Here is a 20,269-nt window from a genome sequence, read left to right on the forward strand (position 1 = left end):
AGTTGAAATCAGCTGATTCGCCCCCTTGGCGCGAGTTTAAGAGGCAATGGGTTTCTTTTATTGAGTTTTTTTACAAAAATAATTAAATAATTTAATTTTGCTGTTTTGAATTTGAACTTGAAGTCTCAGCAGTTTTTTAGCATTAAACCTCTTCTGAAAATTGATTTTGTGAGTTAATGTTTTGTCTGCCAACATCTCCAAATAAATCGCCCTAGACAAGTGCTTAAACTGTGATTTATGAGAGTGTAATTGAAGCTTTAATCCGGTGATTATGAGCCAACGTTCATGTCTCCTTCCCAGGCTATATATAGCCATGGGTGCAGACAGAATAGGATACCAACCTCTTGAGTTTTCGGAGTAATTTCTCTCCTCCCTCTCCATTCTGCTCTTGTGTTCATCTTTACGTCTGTGTTTGATTTTTAGTCTCTGTTGTTCTATTCCCTTGTTTGCCGTAGGAAGTGCTTGTTTAATCCTGGGAACTGTCAGTTGTCAGAAGGTGTGCCGGAATAATTTTTAAGGATAGTGTCCTTTTGGGCACGACTCAAGCAGTTCGTACTTCGCCGTTCACATCTGCCGCTGGTGTCACCAACAGAGCTCCATTTACTCTTCAAGATTCTATTGCTACATAGCCTCAATTTTCTTGTTAAGAGAACCTTATTATGGATCACATAAATTTGAAATATGCACTACACATGTAAAGATCTAAGGTATACAAAACAGAGACCGAGGGAGAATATTGTAGTTCCAGCCTATATTGATCTCGGATGTGTAATTGTATTCTAGTAAACTTTTTATGTAAGGAGGAATTGTCATTTCAATGTGCTAGTAATATTAACAGGGAAAAATATACAGGAAGAAAAAAACTCCACTGCTTTATACTTCTCAAGTGTCATAAAATGGAAGAAAAGTAGAGCTTTGTAGTTTCTAGACAATTGATGATGTTCTCTTGGAGCAAACCTAAAATGGGGACATATGAAAAAATTCTGTGATATGTTCTAATTTACTTTGTTAGAAGAAACCCTCTTGAATTCTTGTCACTCTTCTGATGTTTTGTATATCAAGATTCATTGGTATGTTTAGATTTTAATTGAAAAAAAATTATTATTAGAACGTGATGATATTTAAATAAATCTTTATAAATTAATTTTGATAAATTTGATAAATTGAAGATGTTTGAATAATTTTTTAAAAATCAATTTTAAATGTGCAAATAAATAAAAAAGAAAAGGAGCCAATGAAGTTTTGTAAATGAAGAAATTTCAACTTTTTCAAAATGGAGTTCCACAAGTTAAAATAGAGTTTTGCAAAATGAGAATGTTTGCATAAATTTGCAAAAACTATAATTCTAGTTCCAGAATTGATTTCCATGAATATCCCACAAGCCATAATCATAGTCTCTATTTGTTTTCTAGGAGATCATATGTAGACAAATTTGCCTCTGTGATCTAAACCGAGCATTTCATCCTTCACACTTTCCAATCCGCTGTATAATGCAACAGCTTCTTGATGGCATTTATACCATAGTATTGAAAACCTAGACCGGACCGGCCGAGTCAACCCGAAAATCGATGACCCGGTCCCTTGTCCGGTCTGAGTTTACTCTTAAATTGGTGAGGGAATGAATTGGTGTAACCCGATCAACACAGGTTTAACCCGGTATAACCTGGATAACCTGGTGAGTTGACTAGGTTAACCAGATTATTTTTTTTCAAACTTTTACCCCCAAAACAATGTTGTTTTAGGAGAATTTTTTTTCATTTTTGATTTTTCAGAGTGTTAAGTTTGGAAATAAGATAGCAAAAAAAAAGTAAAACTGAAGTCAAAAAATGAAAAATTAAAGGCAAAGCGCACTAAGTCCAATCCAGATTTTTAGACAGCATTCAGTTCAGCCTTTGTTTGTGTCTCTCCTTTCTCGCCTAACCTAATCAGCGTCTCTTTCTAACTCAGTCTCCATCTCTTCTCCAGGCTCCAGCTCTATCTCGTCTCTGCTATCTCCATCTCTTCTCTAGACTTTTGAGATTGAAGAGTTATAATTGTAAGGATAGATATTTAAAGTGTTGTATTTATTATTGTTAGACTTTTGAGTGGTTGGATTTTGTTGAATGTTTTTATAATTAATGTTTTTATTTAAATTGTATTATTTTAATATCATTGGTTTGCCACCGGTTCAACCTCAATTAAACCACTAACCTGTGACCTAGGCCATGACTGGTTCAATGACTGATCCAGTTTCACGTACGTTGTTTTAGACTATGGAATTCTATTAGGTGATTAAAAATTCTTGATATTATAAATATTTCTTATTTTTTATTCATACATTGAAGTTAGGAAGAAACACAATTATCACTTGAGATAAAAAAATAAGCACAGCATTTTGGTTTTAGAGGATAGGTACCGTAATAATTTAATCACTTCATTTGTTTCATGACGTAATTTAATATATAAAAAATTACAATATGCTACACACATACACCCCCATACTCATTAAAGATTGAGATCACTATTTGACAAAAATGATAACTCCTAAAATTTACGCTCTGTTTGATATGATAAAAAAGTTTTTGATAGGATTAAAATTGAGTTTCAAAAATCCATTTTATATGAAAATAGAATCCTAATATTATTTTAATTAGTATATGAACTTAAATAAATAAAAAAGACCAATTACTTTTTTTTTTCTCAAAATTAAAAAGATCTCCCTTATTACAAGTAGATGAAAAAGATGAGGGTAGTAGGGTTTATAAAATAAATTTAAGAGAGTTAAAGCATTTTCATAGTCAGTATAATGAAATTGGATTGAATTGAAAAGAAAAAAGAAAAGCATATTTTTTAATACAAAATATTTTCAGGTATGTGAATTAAAAAAAACTAGGTAATAAGAGGAAACAACTATTGTTGAACTTAACTTGCATGCGTGTCAAGGGAATGATTTTTTCATCGTGCAAAACGAAACACGGCCCTACAAAAACATTCCTGAATGAAAAGTTGAAAACCACAGGAGGTTCGTCAAAAAAAAAAAAAAAAAAAAAAAAGAGGCAGAGGCATGGGTGGGTGTAAGTATAGCGAGGAAACGGTTGATGGCCGCCCGACTAATTGATGCTAAAATTGATGAAGAGCTCCATTTTAATTGGGTATAATTAATTATAAAAATAACTTGTTAATATAATTAATTTTAATTATAATTGATTATATTACAACACAATTTATTTAAATATTTTTTAATTAATTTTAAAAGAATTAAAAATGTTTAAATAATTTACTCATATTCAATTTTAACTGTACAAATTATCATAAAAAAATATTATTTTTTATAATTAAATTATTGATAAAATAGCATCTAATATTATTAAACTTGTTCAACTTTCTTTTTCAATTTTATTTAAAATATTGATTCTTATATTTTAAAAAATAAAATTAAAAAGGTCAAAAACTATAAAAAATTGAGTGACAATAAATTAAAATTTAGGATTGATCTATAACTATGTTAAAATCATAGCGACCAAAAGATTAATTTTTTTTTTCATATTATTAAATTAATCTTGATTTATTTGACAAAATATAATAGTGATATATTTAATATTTATAAAAATTATCTAATACACGTATATAATAAATGCTTATAACTCTTTACAAAATGAATGCCAAGTTAAATGTTCGCTTGGAAATATAACTGGATGAGAAGAAGATGTCTCCATTCAGGTAATGTCATAAATCATGAGCCATGAAACGTCAGGGGTATACTTGGCAGTTCAAAAATTCTGACAAACAATGAATGTTTTAACGTGCATAATTGAAATTGGAAAGCTGAAAATATCAGCTTAAGGCAAAACGCAATTATGTAAAATAATCAATAATCAATTATGTAAAAATATAGCGTTTGAATAAATTTTAATCAAAACTGTGTGTCCGCGCACACAATCAATTCTGAGCACATATCCAAACAGGCGCGAAGTGATTTATAGGTAACAATGTTCTACTCTCGAAGGCCAAAAGACTTTAACGGAGAGCTTTTGCCGATCCGCTGCCAGCCTAAGCTATAGTAGATTAGTAGTGTACTTGTATAGATTGGCAAATACCATTCAAACTAGGAATTACTGTACCTCCATACAACTCTCAATAGGACTGGCGTGCTTCTTCTGCTGTCTGCTGTAATCCCATTTTTCGCCCCACAGCATAAGCAGTAACTTACGCATCAAGTTGACCCACGAATAGGCCTTACAAACCAATCTAATGCTTGTTTACGAAACCATGTAAAGCACCGATTATGCACGTCTCCATATAAAATCAATCCCCTTTAATTTGTCCAGAATGATTATCAATTTTTTTCTTTAAAAAAACACAACGTGCAATTTCCCAATACGATTTGCGGGACATCAAATCAGTATTACTGGTAAAGCTTTTTTCAGCAACCACTTTCTCCTTGCTGATGATCCATTGCCACAAACATCTTGGCCTTCCTTTGGTCTTCTAGTAGTATACATGCCTCCAAAAAGTGTTCATCATCCAAGTCTGGTGCTGTTTGAAGTGCAGCAACAATGCTTTCTTTAGAGTTGTAGTCTTTTGGCTCTTCATTTCTAGTCGCAATTTTTACCACTGTCGGCTTCTCTTCCAAATCTTCCATCCTCCTATCTATTAAGTTTCAATGAACTTTCCTAGCAAATAAGGAAGTGGACACAGATGGGGATTTTTGTTGCTTTATCCTAGATGTTCAAGATTCCGTGGTATTTGATAACAAGTCTTTCGTGGCCTCATCAACCTCCAAACCAATATAATTATTACTGATATTTGATTTCACTTGCACACAGTTTGGTCACGCATTCTTGTCAAGATTCCTAACAGTCAAGCACAAATCATCATAATTTTCAAAGACAGTCTCTTCATATTTAATAGCGTCTGGATGCTTCCTGCAAAATGTCATTTATCAGGGCTTGCAAATTTATTAATTAAGGCTCCTTACATATATTACACAAATTCAATTTCTTCAATCCAGAGCAGGCTTGTCAATGAAAATGATTTTAGATTTTAAAAATATTATGAGGAGCAGGTATAGGTGCCTTGAGAGTAATATGTCAACATGCAAGTGAGAAGCAGGCACATTTCGATTGAATTGAAGCCTTCTTCCTGTTACGTACATGAAGCAATTGACCGAAGGAAGAGAAATGCACCTCAAAATAAACATCCCATCCTGATCTTTGAAGCTTCATTAGCTCTCACTGCATGCTGAATGTCATTCCAGGAAATGCCATTCTGATCAAGATGTGTCATATCTTTGAAGACCTTCACAATGCCCGAATATCGATCTTCTAGAGCATATTTGTCATAACAAAGCCTGAACTCTTTGTTGAATGAAGCTGTCATCCAGAGCCAAGCTTTCTCGCTGAATGAATCACTATTCTCATTTCCTTTGTTCAACTGCTCCAATAAAAGGGCAATCAGATAACGGTCCATATTCACTATCCAAGCTATTCTCAATGGATTGCTGCTAGCAGGTGATCGATTGCATTCCTTACTACCTACATTCAAGGAATTAATAATACAAATTAATTACATTTAACCCTCAAATTCTTGATGTCGATTCTATTAATAACCATAGGCCTTATCCTACTAGGTGGCAATGTAGATTCTATTAACAATTAACGAAATTAATTATAATTACTTGGGGTACACGTGTTTATGCATTAGAATGAGGGGGAAAGGGAGCAGCCAACGAAGGGAAGATGTGGAATGTTACCAATACTCAGATTATTATCCACCTTACGCCTAGAGAAAGTAGAATAGTCTCGATTACATCATTGTTGGTATTTCCATACATAAAAAACAAATCATTAAAGATTGGAATTAGAAGCGATCTGTTGCAGTACATCTTTACGAATAGGTATTCCTGCAGAAATACGACTCAGAGAAAGACCAATACATACAATTATGATCAATAAAATATCTATTTAAGTTTTAATACTAAATTATTTTAAATTAACAATAGTTTATTTAGGCTTTAACAAGTTTAAAAAACATATAAGATGAGTATAATTGTACGTGTCAATCTTTTATCAATAAGCGTTGATTCGGGTTTTAAAAAAACTCATTTTAAATTAACAATAGTCGATTCAAGTTTTAACGAGTCAAAAAAATGAATAAAATGAGTTTAATTATATAAGTGTTAGTCTTTCATCAATAAATATACATTTAGGTTTTCACAACAATTCATTGAAAATTGACAACAATTTATTCATATTTTAACAAGTTAAAAAACTGATAGAATGTATTTAACTGCACAAGTGTTAATCTTTCATCAACGAGTATACATTTAGGTTTTTATAACAATTCATTAAAAATTAATAATAATTTATTCAAGTTTTAACAAATTAAAAAAATTGATAGGATGTGCTTAATTGTATGTATTAGTTCTTCATCAACAAGTATCTATTCGAGTTTTAACAATAATTTATTATTGATTAACAACAATACATTCGGACTTTTAATAAGTAACATGTATGAAATTTTAAACCTCCCAATTTATAATTATCCATGTTAGATTAATAAGTAATATTAGTAAAATGACAATTATCGTTCAAAAATTAACAACACATCGTTATATTATGATATGAAAATAGTTAAAAGTTTGGTTCACTATTTATATTTTTTGTAGCCATATATAATTAAATGGCTTGGTAGCCATAAGTCATGAGATTAAATTCTCCCTTAGTCACCTAAATCAAATATTTCTTAAAAAAAAAATGTCACCGATATCAGAGCTTTGACCTTCGGCCATCGGCCTTCGACGACTCTGCCAATGGCAAGTGCTTTGGTGACCTTGCTGTCGGCAAGGGGTTCGGTGACCAACAACAATAAGGGTTAGCCTTTTAACTTTACAGGCAATTTTATCTTCTAACATAACAAACTAACATAAATCAATAACTAAGAGACTGCATTGTAATTTTTAAGCCAATTGATTCTTGATTGATATTAATTTCTATCAGTGGTCTTTTAATGTTATTGCTTGTTATATACATGTTTAGTTATTTTTCTTAAATTATAATTATAACATACTTCATTCGTCTTAAATTATGAGATATTTTTAAAGAAATTTTTTAGTTCCAAAATATAAAATATTTTAAATAAATTAAAATTTCATTAAATGTACTAAATTCAATATTACTCTTTCTCTTTATAATTAATTTCATTTTTTTAATATATTAAATGATAAATATTTTTATTTTAAAAAAATAATATTGTTAAATATATTTAAAAAAATTTATTGATATATAAAATTTTATTTAAAAATATTTTATAATTTGTCAAGAATAATAGCTTAAAACTTAAGCTTGATTTTTTCTATAATTATAATTATAATTATAAATTATAAATACAAACTATAACCCCTGCCACCAGCAAGAAGTAGGGATTGTTTTTCCTTCGGAGACGACGAACAGGCATTCTGCACTTGGCCGAGCTCGCCGTTGGACGCCGTTCGCCTTTGTTAGCCCTGCGCGATTGTTCCTGGGCAAGTATTCAAAGTTCGAACCCTATGGCGGTCTACGTGTTCAATCTGGCTTTTAACCTGGATTTGAATCTATTCGCTGCGTCATCTGTTCCTTGCGCGGCTGTCAACCCTGCGTTGGACGCCGTCGCACCATTTCTTGCTTTGTTTTAAATTTTTCATTTTAATTTGGCTTTGAATCCGGTCGTCTAATCGTTTGAATACTGACGCTTTTGGATAAAGATTGATAAAGATTGAGTTTACTTTTTTTAACGGAACTTTTGTTACTAGTTTTTGTTTCAATGGTGTGCAATCGGCTATAATACTTCTTCCCTCTTCATTTTGATTACTAGCAACTTATGTGCTTTGGATTGTTTTGCTTTGCAATGTTGGATTTTTTGTGTATGGGCAGTCTGTGTATTAATCTGTTTGTATTATCATCTATTTAGAAAATTCTTAAGGTATGCGTGATGCATGATCTGGTAAATGAGTTGGCTCGAGTCGTGTCCAACAATTTAGAAGCTTGAGTTTAAGTAGTCATTCTTCTGTGGCTTGTAGGACTTGCCTAAAAAAACTAAATGGATGTTATATCAATTATTCATATGTCAAGGATTCCAGTACTGAGTGTAACATAGGTCCGCCTATGCTTCCCAATTGACTAATCACCTTCCGTTGTACTTATGCTACAGAAACCATGGCAGATGAAACACATGATACGAAGGAGGAGGTTCCCGAAGTAAGTATTCTTTCCCTCAATTATTTATGATTTTACAACGTTGTTCTGTTTTGTGTTTCGGTTGATTAGCTCTACAGGGATTTTTTTGTTATGGTCTTTAAGTTGCTTTTCTCATGTTTCAACTCCCTGGCAACCCCATTCATCTGTTACCGCAATTATCTGTTTCGCCAGTTCTTCAAAAACCACTCCCTACTGAGGACTTAGTTGTTGAATGACAGATTGTCCCATTTGATCCTACTAAGAAGAAGAAGAAGAAGAAAATTACAATTATAGATCCTGCTGATGATTCAGTGGATAACTTGGCTGAGAAGACGGAAAACTTGTCTGGTATCTAATTTAAACTAAAAGATATTTTTATTATTGCTGCTGATGTTTTCATTTGAGATATCTATAATTGTGAACTTGCATGATTCATTCTCATTTTTGTAGTTTCGGACGGAGTTGAGACTACATTTTCTGGTTTAAAAAAGAAGAAGAAGAAGCCAGTAAGATTCAATATTCATGTTGGATAATTTTTACACAATCTCTGCAGCAGCCATTGGAAACATAGGAATTATATGGGAGCAATATGGTGCATGTTTTTTGATTGCAGGTTGAAACTAGTAACTTTACTGATGAGGGTGGAGATGCAGCTGAAGATTTGGATGGTAAGCAGTTAGCTTATTTATTGCTGTGCATTAAACTGAACTCATAGACTGTATGTTTGTTATACCCTTGATGTCAAGTGAAGTTAGCCAAGTGAGTGATGAGTTTCTAATAAATTTTCTTGGCTTAGTTCACTCTGGAGAGGATGAAGGAGAAGAAGATGCCTTGGCCCCTTGCTATCCTTGGGAAGGCAGTGACCGTGATTATCAATATGAGGAGGTATGTTCTATCTCGCATCCCTTCTGCAATTATTAGCCTCTCCTTGTCTCTGTCTTGGATAAATGTTTTGGAAATTACTTAATCGCTTAGTCCCATAAAAAATTCTAAGATTTTGACCTTTTTTATGCCTTTGCAACTTTTATACTTTTACGAGTCATAGTTGCCGTTTAGGCCTTTGAATGGACTTATATTTTAGAAGCTTCTTCTTGATTGTGGATTTAGTTTTTAGCATGACTTGTGAGAATTCTTCAAATGGAAGCACACTAATGATATGCCTGAGTTGTTGTGCTTTGTGGGTACTTCTGCTTTGGTGAACTTTGAAATTTAAAGGTGCCTTATCTTTGTTGGAGCAAGTGCTGTCTCCCTCTTTGGGTGCCCCTTTGCTTGTTTTGGCAGGCAAAATTGAATAAAATTAGAATATAAAAGTGGTTATGGCAATTAACCCTTGTTTTCCTATTTTAAATTTTAAAATAGTTATAAAAATGGATAGAACCTGTTAAAATAGTGATTACATGAGCATAATAAACATTGCTGAATAAAGGAAGGAAAGGGAATCCCTTTGCCTTCATCATAACTAATGTAGGTTTCTCTGATTAATAACCACCTGGTACGCCTGGATTGGATGTTTTCTGAACTATCTTATCTTTGATTTCTTTCCATTTCATAACTTTTCCATAGTTAATATACTTTGGGTTGTAAGTTTTGTGAAGTTATCTTGAATTTATTGAAAGGGTTATATTAGAGATCAATTTAATCATCGCATGAAAATGTTGATTTAGCTTAGATGATTCATTTGTAACAGGTTGAGGGCAAGTGTTTTATTTCTTTATTTTTAGCGTTTCATATCAGTTGTTAGAGGAAGCTTGGTTCAGTTGTCACTGGTGTTAGTTATTGACCCGTCACCATATTATGGTAACTGACTTGGAGTTTGATTTTCTATTTTATGATGTTTTTTTCTGCAGCTTCTTGGAAGGGTGTTTAACATTCTACGTGAGAATAATCCAGAACTGGCTGGGGATCGTCGGAGAACTGTCATGAGGCCTCCTCAAGTTCTTCGTGAGGGCACAAAGAAAACTGTTTTTGTGAATTTTATGGACTTGTGCAAAACGTATGTTGATCTTTTTTCTGTCATTCTCTGCAAATATATGATAAAAACACATATCCTTTTGATATGAGATGAGAGTCTGAAACAAGATTTGACTTACTAACTCCATTATATAGTTTCTCACTTAAATGCCTTCAAATTTTAACAATGATTGTATTTTTATTTTTTTGGGCTTTCCTCTTATTTGTTGAGATCATTTGGTAAGTTGATGCCTTGATGGAATCTAATATCTTCCTTTCTTGATTCATTTACCTTGTGTTTTTGAGTTTTGTTTAATCTTTATTTCTTGTGTAGTGACTTCTTGTGGGGGATGTGTCTTTTGAGTGTGTGTGTGTGTGTGTGTGTGTTTTCAAATGCATGTGGTTTCTTAAACTAATGCATGGAATTTGTGGCATCAGCCTTCTATATTTGTGGGCCTTTCGATGAAAATGTTAGAGATGATTTGTGAATGCTTGCAAAATGGAGTTTGAAGAAGTTTTTAATACTACCAACTTGATCATCTGATGTGGAGTTATGATTGGGAAAGCAAGAGAAAGGAGAGGAAAGGGAGGGAATAGAGAGAAGAGAAGGCGAGAGAGAATAGAGAACAGGGAGCAAGAGGGAAAGGGAACTCAATTCATTATCCTAGCCTAAATACAATTAGCTGCGTCATCTATATATAGCGACTGCCATTAGCATTCCTAATGGGCAATGAATCCTAAATCTCAACTACCCTTGACTAGCTCTCCTTATTACAAGTACATAAAATACCCTTCTTCCAAGAGACCCTTGCCCTCGTCAAGGTAGCCTAGTCAATTAGAGTAACTCCAGTCTTACAGCATAATAGTTGTAATCGAGAGTTGCATCAAATGGTTGTAAGTCGCTAGATGTTGTTAGGAAGTGTTCCACTGCCTGTCGTGTAGCAAGTCTTCATCAAATGATACTGGGCTTTCATCAATTGACACGTCATAGAACCTTTGTAGACGCACAACCATATCCCTTAATATGCTTTTCTTTTTACCAGACTGGAGCTAAAATTGCTACGGCTATATTGCCACTTCTTCATCCCTTTTTCTTCTTTCTCACTTCTGTGTGTCAAGCTTTAGGATTATTCAGTGGCCTACTGTTGTTCAAATGGAAACCTACTGTTCAAATGGAAAAGTCAAATGTACAGGTGGCTAGCAAAGGGAAAGAGAAAGCAGGGGAAAGGGGGCAAAGAGAGAAGGGGAGGGGATAGAGAGAAGAGAAAGCGAGAGGAAAAAAAAAGAGAGAGAACAAAGAGTGAGGGAAAGGAAACTCAATTCATTATCCAAGCCTAATTGCAATTGGCTGGGCCATCTATGTATATAGCCTCTGTTGTTAACATCCCTAATGGCTAATAAAATCCTAAGTCCCAAATACTGTTAACTGACTCCCTCTTCTTATTACAATTACATAATCTTTCACCGTTATCTTCACTGGAAGTTTGAATGAAATGTTGTTAGTTCTATGGAGTTTATAAGGGTAATTATCTTTTGTTTGCTTTGTATGCTAGCTGAACGCCTCTGCCTGTTATGTGTATGTGCATTGCCCTTCATATATCTTGAGTAATAAGTTTTGACACTGCTATGAAAACTGATTTTTCCATTTCGGCTGTTTTGTTGTTAGGATGCATCGACAGCCTGACCATGTCATGGCATTTTTGCTTGCTGAACTGGGTACAAGTGGCTCGCTAGATGGACAACAGAGATTGGTTGTGAAGGGAAGATTTGCACCAAAGAACTTTGAAGGAATTTTGCGACGATACATCAGTATGTGTTTCTGTTTAATGTTTGATATTTGATAGAGAATCTGTTGAATCTAATAAATGTAAACTGCATACGTTTCTGCAACCTTGTGTGATTGAGAATGTTTCTGAAATGAGCATAGAAATTCTCTTAATGGGTTAAATATTGTGTTTTGGGTGCGTGTATCGTTAGCAGTAATTTGTAAAAATAGAACGTTTGAATAAATCTGGAGTTTGTGCTTGCATTTCTGTTCAGTCTTCTTTATGGAATAGAATGATGAGGCACTCCTTCTGGATCTTGTTTATTGTGTTGATGTGTATTTCTGATCATTTTGAGATTGTTGATTGAAATTTCTCTCAGATGAATATGTCATTTGCATTGGATGCAAGAGTCCAGACACAATACTTTCAAAGGAGAACCGTCTGTTCTTTCTCCGATGTGAGAAGGTAAAATCTTCTTGCATGTGCCATCTCCTTCCTTTTACGGGATGCTAGTAGTCTATTGTTACTAAGTAATATTGAATCACTATAGTTTCTATTCATAATGTTTGTGAAAGGTATGGTTTTCCATCAATGTGGATTGTATTTTAACCAATTGATGTGATTACACGTGATCTTTTGGGTACACTTTTTTCCCTCGGATATGCTACATGAAATCTAATACATGTGTTGATTTACTGCAGTGTGGATCAGGGAGATCAGTTGCTCCCATCAAGGCTGGTTTTGTTGCTCGTGTTGGCCGTAGGAACGCAGGGGCATGATTCAGTCATGTGTTTGCCATATTTATATAAAGACGGGTTGAAGAAATGGATCTTGAGTTGAAAAATGAGTTACCTTTGTATCGAGTTTCGAGTAACCGAATCTTCTCTTTTCTCGTTTTGGTCGATGTGTAGGAACTGTATCGTAGTGCTGTTTACACTAGAGTAAATTTTTTCAATCCTATAGGAGGATTAAACCTTGTATTGCTAAAATCTATCATGCCCCATCTCAATCATATTCCCAATATTTTTATTTTCATTTCTAAATTTATCAATTTTGCCTAGAAAATGTAACCCATGTGAACGTGATGATTGAAGATGGTGATGATGGGAGCCATAATTTAGAGCATACTGAGCAATAGTGAGAGATTGGGAGTGGAGGCAATTGTCAAAAATTCATTTAAGGGAAGTCCATTTGGCTAGTGACTGGGGGAAAAAGGGGTTTGCTCTTTGTCATGCAATTCATTTACACAGCCAATCTATTCGGGGAAAGTCCCCGAAAATCCAACGCCAGCTGAGAAGGAAATGATGCATTTAAAAAAAAAGGTTTTTTTCGGCTAAAAAATTACTATTTTAAATGCCAGAAGTTCATCCTTGATGACAAACTTCTGGCGCATGAAAAAAGCGAGGAAATTTATGTCGCTGTCCCGTGGAGGCGCTTTATGGAAGTTGAACAAAGAAACTAATGCCGGATTATCGTTCAAGTTGAACCGTCCATATCACATCACAGTTCATTCGTTAAGCACCTAAACCTAATCCATCAAAAACAAGCTTTTACCATTTTCAAACCATTGACCACAATTAACAGCATTCCAAGATCCGAACACGCTAAAGATATTATTAAGCTCTTCCAGTTGAAAATAGTTTTTCAACAATATTAATTTAATTCGTTTTAGCTTAACAGATTCAGAGAGGAAAAAAAAAAAAGAAATGTCCAGTCCTACTCAAGGCAAAGTGAAAATCTTTTTCTGTCGAAGAATGAAATAGTAATTGATTTGCAAATTTTCCCGATCGGCATTTCTTATCCCTGATTCTAGTTTTCTAGGATAGGCTTCTATATCCGTTATAGAAATTCTTAAGTTACAGCATTAATAGTAACAGCACCAAAAAGGAGCCCTCATCTATATTCCTCAGGCATCCGGAAGCCAGGAATGGCCGTTTTGTTGGCAAACATTTTGCCAGTCTTGGGCATATGACATGCCGATGCAATGTCAAGTTAAATTCTTTGCCACGAAAATTGCTTCCCTGGCCAAAAAGATGAGGGAAAGTCAATTCTTGGGCGCTGAAGTATATCATGCATTAAAGAATAACAGCCATGAAGAATTGTGTACCTGATCAATAAGCCGGTATTCGATGTGTGAATCACAAACTTGGCATGCTCCTTGGAAGGTATAATACCATCCCACAAAGATATCTATAAATTGGCGTATCAATAGCAAAATCAACATCTTTATATTATGTAGGAAAACTTCAAATTAAACCAACAAGGAGGGGGCAGATCGGCAAGAGAGAGATTATAAAATGCAAAACCATGTCTAAAAATTAGAATACCGATATGTTGAAATGACAGACGCAGCCCAAAAGATCAAAATCTAACCTGATTCAAGGCATTCTTTGGGGTTTCATATTCAGCAGCAAGAAATACACACACCCGTAAGCATATAATAAGAGGCAGCACTGTCCCTATACAGGTTTGAGCTTCTACATTCCATATTATTGATTTGATGAAAGTCAAGACCATTTGCATTATTTGCAAATATCCAATCAAATGAACCAACGCTTTTCACATCATTAGTAACTTTGCAGACAGCAAAGTGCTACAAAATCATGATATACATAGAGGGAGAAAGTAACAGAGCAGAACCGAAAGTGAAAAATAATAACAGCAGCTCAGCCACCTTGAACACTAGATCCCAGCCCACTAAATGGAAATCAAATAACTTGGGCACAAGGAAGAGATGAAGAAGAGGAAATGAGGGAAAGCCTTGCATTGTAAACTTAAGACATGCATCACATCAATACATTGTAAATTTTCACTCTTCTCCACCTATTCCTCCCATTATCTTAGCAAATGAGAGCACAAATACAAAAGAACCATTACAAGTTACAATGATAAATTCAAATTCACGTCAATAACCTGTTTTGTGTTCCATGTAAAAAGAGATTGTAAGTCTGCTGATATGTTCAGTGTCAGGCTGACCTGAAAAAAATAAAAAGGCTTTTTCAGTTCAAGTTCAACTATGTAAAAAGATGACAATTGAATATAGGAAGGCAAGGCATCACATTGAGGTGGTTTAAGACACATTTATATATGATGTAGATGATACACAAGACAGAAGCCAGTTAACATGCATTTAGAAAGTTTGGGATCTCTTTTCATGTTTACTTATCTACAATAAGTTGATATAACTTATTTGGGTTACATTAAAAACATTCAGGATATGGTGAGGAAAAGTTTAATCAGGGACAACCATCAGTAAAACATCCATTAACAATCTAACTTCATCAGACTAGGAACAGGTCCTACATCTATGTCTATGAGGTCCTTTAAACTCAAAATGATTTCTTCAATAACTGTGAAGCTCTAACTTTAATTAGTTATTTCCCCAGTACTTGTACTCCATGTGTGATGCTGAAAGCCCATAACAACATATATTCTTTTCTTCAAGTCCATCCTCACATCCTAGAGAATCTATAAAACCAATATTTGGCTGTTTGCATAAATAATTCACCGTCCAATAAGTATAGATAATCAATCTACCCAAGCTCTCCCATCCCAAGGAACATGTAGCCTTTAACCTGCCCTTATTCAAGTACTAAAGGCTGGATATAGATCTGTCCAATCCTACAATCTAGTAGGGTAACTTCTATAGTTCAATGCAACTAAGAAGGCTGGGCATCGTTAATCAAATTGGCAGCTCAATGCATTATGTTTTAAGAAGTTTTGCCACTTTTGTTATAATCACCTAAAACTTTTCACGTATATTTTACTTCAAGGCTTTCAGCACATTGCCTATTCAACTAAATGCCAACACGATTCAAATTCATGACGTGTAAATTGTAATGTAATGCTATACATTATCCTTACATGATCATCAAACGTCAAACTAGTCATTTGGAAATGCCCCAGTCTCCATGAAAGGCGACAAGGAAAGCGGAAAAGCCAACCTTGGATGAACTCTTATACCTCAGGAGATATCATTTTCCATGATTATTGAACTAGTAAAGCAGGTCGGTCGTGTTAGCATGCATTTTATAACCCATTGCCAGACTTAACTGGGCAAACATGATCGTATCAGGTCTAAACAATGACAATCGGCAAGCAAACTCTAAATTTGCATAGTTGCTAGATACATGCATAAGATGAAGCCGCAAATATAACAGCAGAATAAATATACGAAGCTACAATATTTATATTGAGTTTGTAAATTAGTACATATGGATTGTATTAGTCAAGGATGACATGAAATTAAAAATCCTTTTGCGCTAATCACGCACGTACATAGAATAATCGACAAATGCAAGCCATGTCCTTTAAAGGCTTAAACCAGCACAACACTTGTAACGAAAGCGAAACACGAATTATCAGTCAAAAACCAAAACAAAAAAAATACCTCGTCGTTTCCATTGGGCTGCTTCTGAAACCAGTTGATGTTCAACACCGAAATCCACAACTGGCAAATGCTGACATAGACCAATCAAATCATACAGGATTGAGGAATCGAAAAATGTAAGCATAGGTCCGTGAAGGGGAAATTATTAGAAAAGAGGGAGAGTAACCTGGACTTGAGCAGATAGAGAGGGAGAATTAAGGTCAGATAGAGAGGCTATGGCGCAAATGAAGGCGAGAATAGTTACAGAAAAGGTTAGCAGAGCGTTAGCTATGTGACCAAAAGAATGCATTTAAAAAATAAAAAATCAGGGGCTTTTCTCGGAATGCTGCTGCTCTGGACCGATGAATGAAAATGGCAGAGGCAGGGAGTTAACGGTAGTAAACAGAGAATGAGAAGGTTACATTGGTCATTTCGTGCCGACTAGATCATGAAGCAACTGTTGTTTAAAGAAGTAGTATTTAATAAATAAGGGAATATATACCTGCTGTTGCTTCAGGTATATGCTTGTTGTTACATGAAAGCATGATTGAGGGATTCACGGTGAGAGAAGAAAAGGGTGAGGCAGAGGCAGGCAACAATCCAGAGCCCAGACAATTACGGTGCATGCATGCACCACCACACGGCTTCAATGCCAAACCCTTGCCATTCTGCATACTGCAGCTTGAACCATCTCCTCCCTCGCCACCTATTACTCCCTGCCAATCCCTCCATCCCTATCTCTATCCTTAAAATTTACCAGAATTAAACTTATGCCTCCCGCTCTTTCACCAATGACCAAACTCTTCTTACTGCCCTCCACGGCTATTAAACGCACCATCCCACCCTCCACTACCCCTCATCAGAAACGAGTTATTATTTTCCTCTCACTACGACTATGGCTTCTTCTTTCCTCCGTTTTCTGCTTCTCATCTCTCTTTTCTTCTTTTCTGCAGAGTCGTCCTACCAACCTCCCAAGCCTAATCTTCTGGTCTTGCCGGTGCTCAAAGATGCTTCGTCGGGTCTTCATTGGGCCTATATCCACAAGAGAACCCCTCTCGTCCGGGTCCCGGTTCTGGTCGACCTGAACAGCCGGTTCTTGTGGGTGACCTGCGACCAACACTACCTGTCCTCCACTTACACAGCCCCCTTCTGCCACTCCACTCTTTGCTCTCGAGCCAACACCCATTTGTGCTACTCTTGCGCCTCCGCTGCCAGGCCCGGCTGCCACAACAATACTTGTGGCCTCGTGTCCATCAACCCCGTCACTCTCCAATCCGGCGTCTCCGAGCTCGCCCAGGACCTCCTCGCCATCCAAACTCCGCCCGCACTCGCTCCCTCCAAACCCGGTTCCATGGTCACCGTCCCCCAGTTCCTCTTTGCCTGCTCGCCCTCTTCCCTGCTCCGGAAGGGCCTGCCCAATATCGTTCAGGGCGTGGCTGGACTGGGCAATGAGCCCATTTCTCTCCCGCTTCAACTCGCCTCCCACTTCGGGTTACAACGCAGATTCACCTTGTGCCTCTCCGGTGACCCCGGGTCCAACGGGTTTATATTCTTCGGGGAACAACCAAATCTGTTACGTCCTCGCCTGGACATTTCCCGTGATTTGGTTTACACCCCACTCACAGTTACCCCGCAAGGAGAGTACCATGTACGGGTCACGTCTATAAAAGTTAACAACCAGGTGGTGGTCCCGGTGAGCCCATCTCTCGTATCAGCACTCGCGAAGACTACCAGACGCGGTCTCGGAGGAACTATGATCACCACCGCCTCGCCTTATACACTTCTGCACAGCTCAATATTCGAAGCTCTTGTCCAGGTATATGCCAATCAGATTCCCAAACAGGGCCAGGTGAAGGCGGTAGAACCGTTTGGGTTATGCATGGACTGGGAGAAGATGAACAAGGTTCCGGACGTGGAGCTGGTGTTCAACAAGGCTAGTGCAGTGTGGAGAATATCGGGAGAGAACTTGATGGTGGAGGTGAGGCCAGGGGTGAGGTGTCTAGGGTTCGTGAATGGAGGAGACAAGCCTAGAGCTGCGATTACTATAGGGGTGCGTCAGTTGCAGGACTACCTTGTGGTGTTTGATCTGGCTCGGTCCATGCTCGGGTTTAGCCCTTCCTTGCTCTCTCGCGGCGCTAAATGTGCCAGCTACAACTTCACCGCTTCTCCATAGAGCCACGATGTGTAGATAGTTGCTGATCAAACAATATGCAATAAGCATCTCTACTTGTTGTAATGCCAGAGGTCGGAATCAACTAAATAAAACCACGTTTGCAAAGTATAAATCTCATCTGTGTGCTTGAGTTAACATGTCATTGTCAATACAATTTCATTCTGCCAGCTAGCCGTTCGAAACAAGGTCGACATTCTTCTTTAGATAATTAGATTATCCCGGAGTAGAGTGTCAGCTGCTAGCTGTGTTTTTAACTCCTTGTTTTTATTTTTTATTTTTAACATGAAATAATAATACTGCCAAACCCGGGGTTCGGTTTCAGTGAGCATCTGGACGGTCCTGGTTTTATAAAATTTATTTTTTAATTTTTTTATATTCATTATAAGAAATTATGAAATTTTAATAAATTTATTTTATCATCAATCTAGGCAACGTAGATTTAATTTGGGTGCTGCAATTTAATATTAATTTTTTAAAAAAAAAATTTATAAATTGATTATCCAGATATGCTTTAGACAGACTGGATTCATGCAAATTAAATCTGTGTTATCTAGATTGATAATAAAATATATTTATTAAAATTTTATATTTTATAATTTAATAAATATATATTAAAATATAAAAATAAAACTGATAAATTTGGACCGCCAGATTACTCATCACGTGATGATAGCATCAAAACCGAACGCGCCAAACCTGAATCATTAACGCTATTGTTTTATTTTTTAATATCGCTAATCGTAGTTGTATTACCCACACGCACCACAAAACTCAAAGCCTTTGCGTGAGTGTTAAGGAGGATAGTGAGGATGACGGGAGGATATATATTTCAGAATTCAAACACTGTTAATATATGAGAAATTAATCGAAACTCTGCTCCATAATCTCTTACGCGATGATGGACCTTTCTAAACTTTTATATTTCTATATAGGTTATTCCCAAATTTACACTCTTAAATTTTGAATCTAAATTTACATGCACTTGATAAACCTTAGTTAACTGGGATAATGAATAGAATAACGGTAAGAAATTAAAGCTTTTAGGGAAGTAATGGTTACTTTCAAACATCAAGAGAATTTTTCACGGATAATCCAAAATTTAGATAAATTAGCGTATTGATAATCATATACTGTAGAAAAAATTATTAACTTTTTTATTATATACTCCCATCACTCAAAAATATAAGACATTTTTTAAAGAGTTGGATGTTAAAAAAAATGAGGTATTTTTAATTTTTTAAGGTGTAATCATTATTTTTTTTTAAAGTGTTCTATTGATAGTAATTTTATATTTATTATAGAGTGTTTAATATGAATAAATATAAAAAATAGAATTAATTTAAAAATAAATAACTATTTTATTAAATGTGAGATTTGATTAAAAATATTTTATATTTTTAAACAAAATAAATAAAGATTAAGGAATAGACTTTGCTTATAGTATAGATTATTTTTCTTTGAATAGGCAAAAGATAAACTTTAATTGATGTAAAATGGAATCATTTCATTCAAAATTGAACAAAGAAATATCAGGAAGAAACACCAAAGTCAGTGCGCAACAAAATCATGTTGGCTGGCACAAGGGGTACCTGATTGTATCAATTTGAGATCAGGTAAGCTAAAGCCAGGCACGACAAAATCTGACACCGGCGCTTTGACTTGAACAAACAAGAAAAAAGAAGGGCAAATGACAATCAAATCTCAAAAAAAAAAATTAAACTTAAATAAATTTTAAGTAATTTTAAAAGGTCAATAAAATTTATATCTTTTTTTACAAATTAAAGTTATAATAAAAATGATTAAAATATCTCTATAATTA

The 20,269-nt window shown here is 35.2% G+C and overlaps 2 protein-coding genes and 1 pseudogene across 3 annotated transcripts; 2 read left to right on the plus strand and 1 right to left on the minus strand.

Annotated features, from left to right (window-relative positions):
* The first annotated feature begins 7,390 nt into the window (after positions 1–7,390).
* On the plus strand, positions 7,391–12,943 carry LOC129316306 (eukaryotic translation initiation factor 2 subunit beta-like). 2 transcript variants are annotated; one of them, XM_054960659.1, is made up of 10 exons: positions 7,391–7,501; positions 8,167–8,213; positions 8,432–8,540; positions 8,643–8,698; positions 8,806–8,860; positions 8,989–9,077; positions 10,040–10,185; positions 11,809–11,951; positions 12,288–12,373; positions 12,610–12,943. In XM_054960659.1, exons 2-10 carry the CDS (start codon positions 8,172–8,174, stop codon positions 12,685–12,687), a joined length of 804 nt encoding a protein of 267 aa, XP_054816634.1. In that variant the 5' UTR covers positions 7,391–7,501; positions 8,167–8,171; the 3' UTR covers positions 12,688–12,943. The 2 variants fall into 2 exon arrangements, with proteins under 2 accessions (XP_054816634.1, XP_054816642.1); XM_054960667.1 differs by having other exon boundaries at positions 7,497–7,514.
* Positions 12,944–13,647: 704 nt separating this feature from the next.
* LOC129316318 (signal peptidase complex subunit 3B-like) lies at positions 13,648–16,767 on the minus strand (annotated as a pseudogene).
* A 295-nt stretch (positions 16,768–17,062) lies between these two features.
* Positions 17,063–18,553, plus strand: LOC129316298 (basic 7S globulin-like). The gene has a single exon (XM_054960646.1). The coding sequence runs from the start codon at positions 17,173–17,175 to the stop codon at positions 18,448–18,450; it is 1,278 nt and encodes a 425-aa protein (XP_054816621.1). The 5' UTR covers positions 17,063–17,172; the 3' UTR covers positions 18,451–18,553.
* The last annotated feature ends 1,716 nt before the right edge of the window (positions 18,554–20,269 follow it).

The sequence above is a fragment of the Prosopis cineraria genome, unplaced genomic scaffold, assembly GCF_029017545.1.
Source record: "Prosopis cineraria cultivar Desert tree isolate PC_DT_omini unplaced genomic scaffold, ASM2901754v1 PC1, whole genome shotgun sequence".
NCBI lineage: Eukaryota > Viridiplantae > Streptophyta > Magnoliopsida > Fabales > Fabaceae > Prosopis > Prosopis cineraria.

Excerpts from the sequence above, each read along its gene's own strand:
- LOC129316306 (XM_054960659.1), top strand. The coding sequence starts at position 8,172 with ATGGCAGATGAAACACATGATACGAAGGAGGAGGTTCCCGAA. Across the intron at positions 8,214-8,431 it reads CGAAGGAGGAGGTTCCCGAA|ATTGTCCCATTTGATCCTAC; the intron begins GTAAGTATTCTT and ends GTTGAATGACAG. Across the intron at positions 8,699-8,805 it reads AAAAGAAGAAGAAGAAGCCA|GTTGAAACTAGTAACTTTAC; the intron begins GTAAGATTCAAT and ends TTTTGATTGCAG.
- LOC129316298 (XM_054960646.1), top strand. The coding sequence starts at position 17,173 with ATGGCTTCTTCTTTCCTCCGTTTTCTGCTTCTCATCTCTCTTTTCTTC.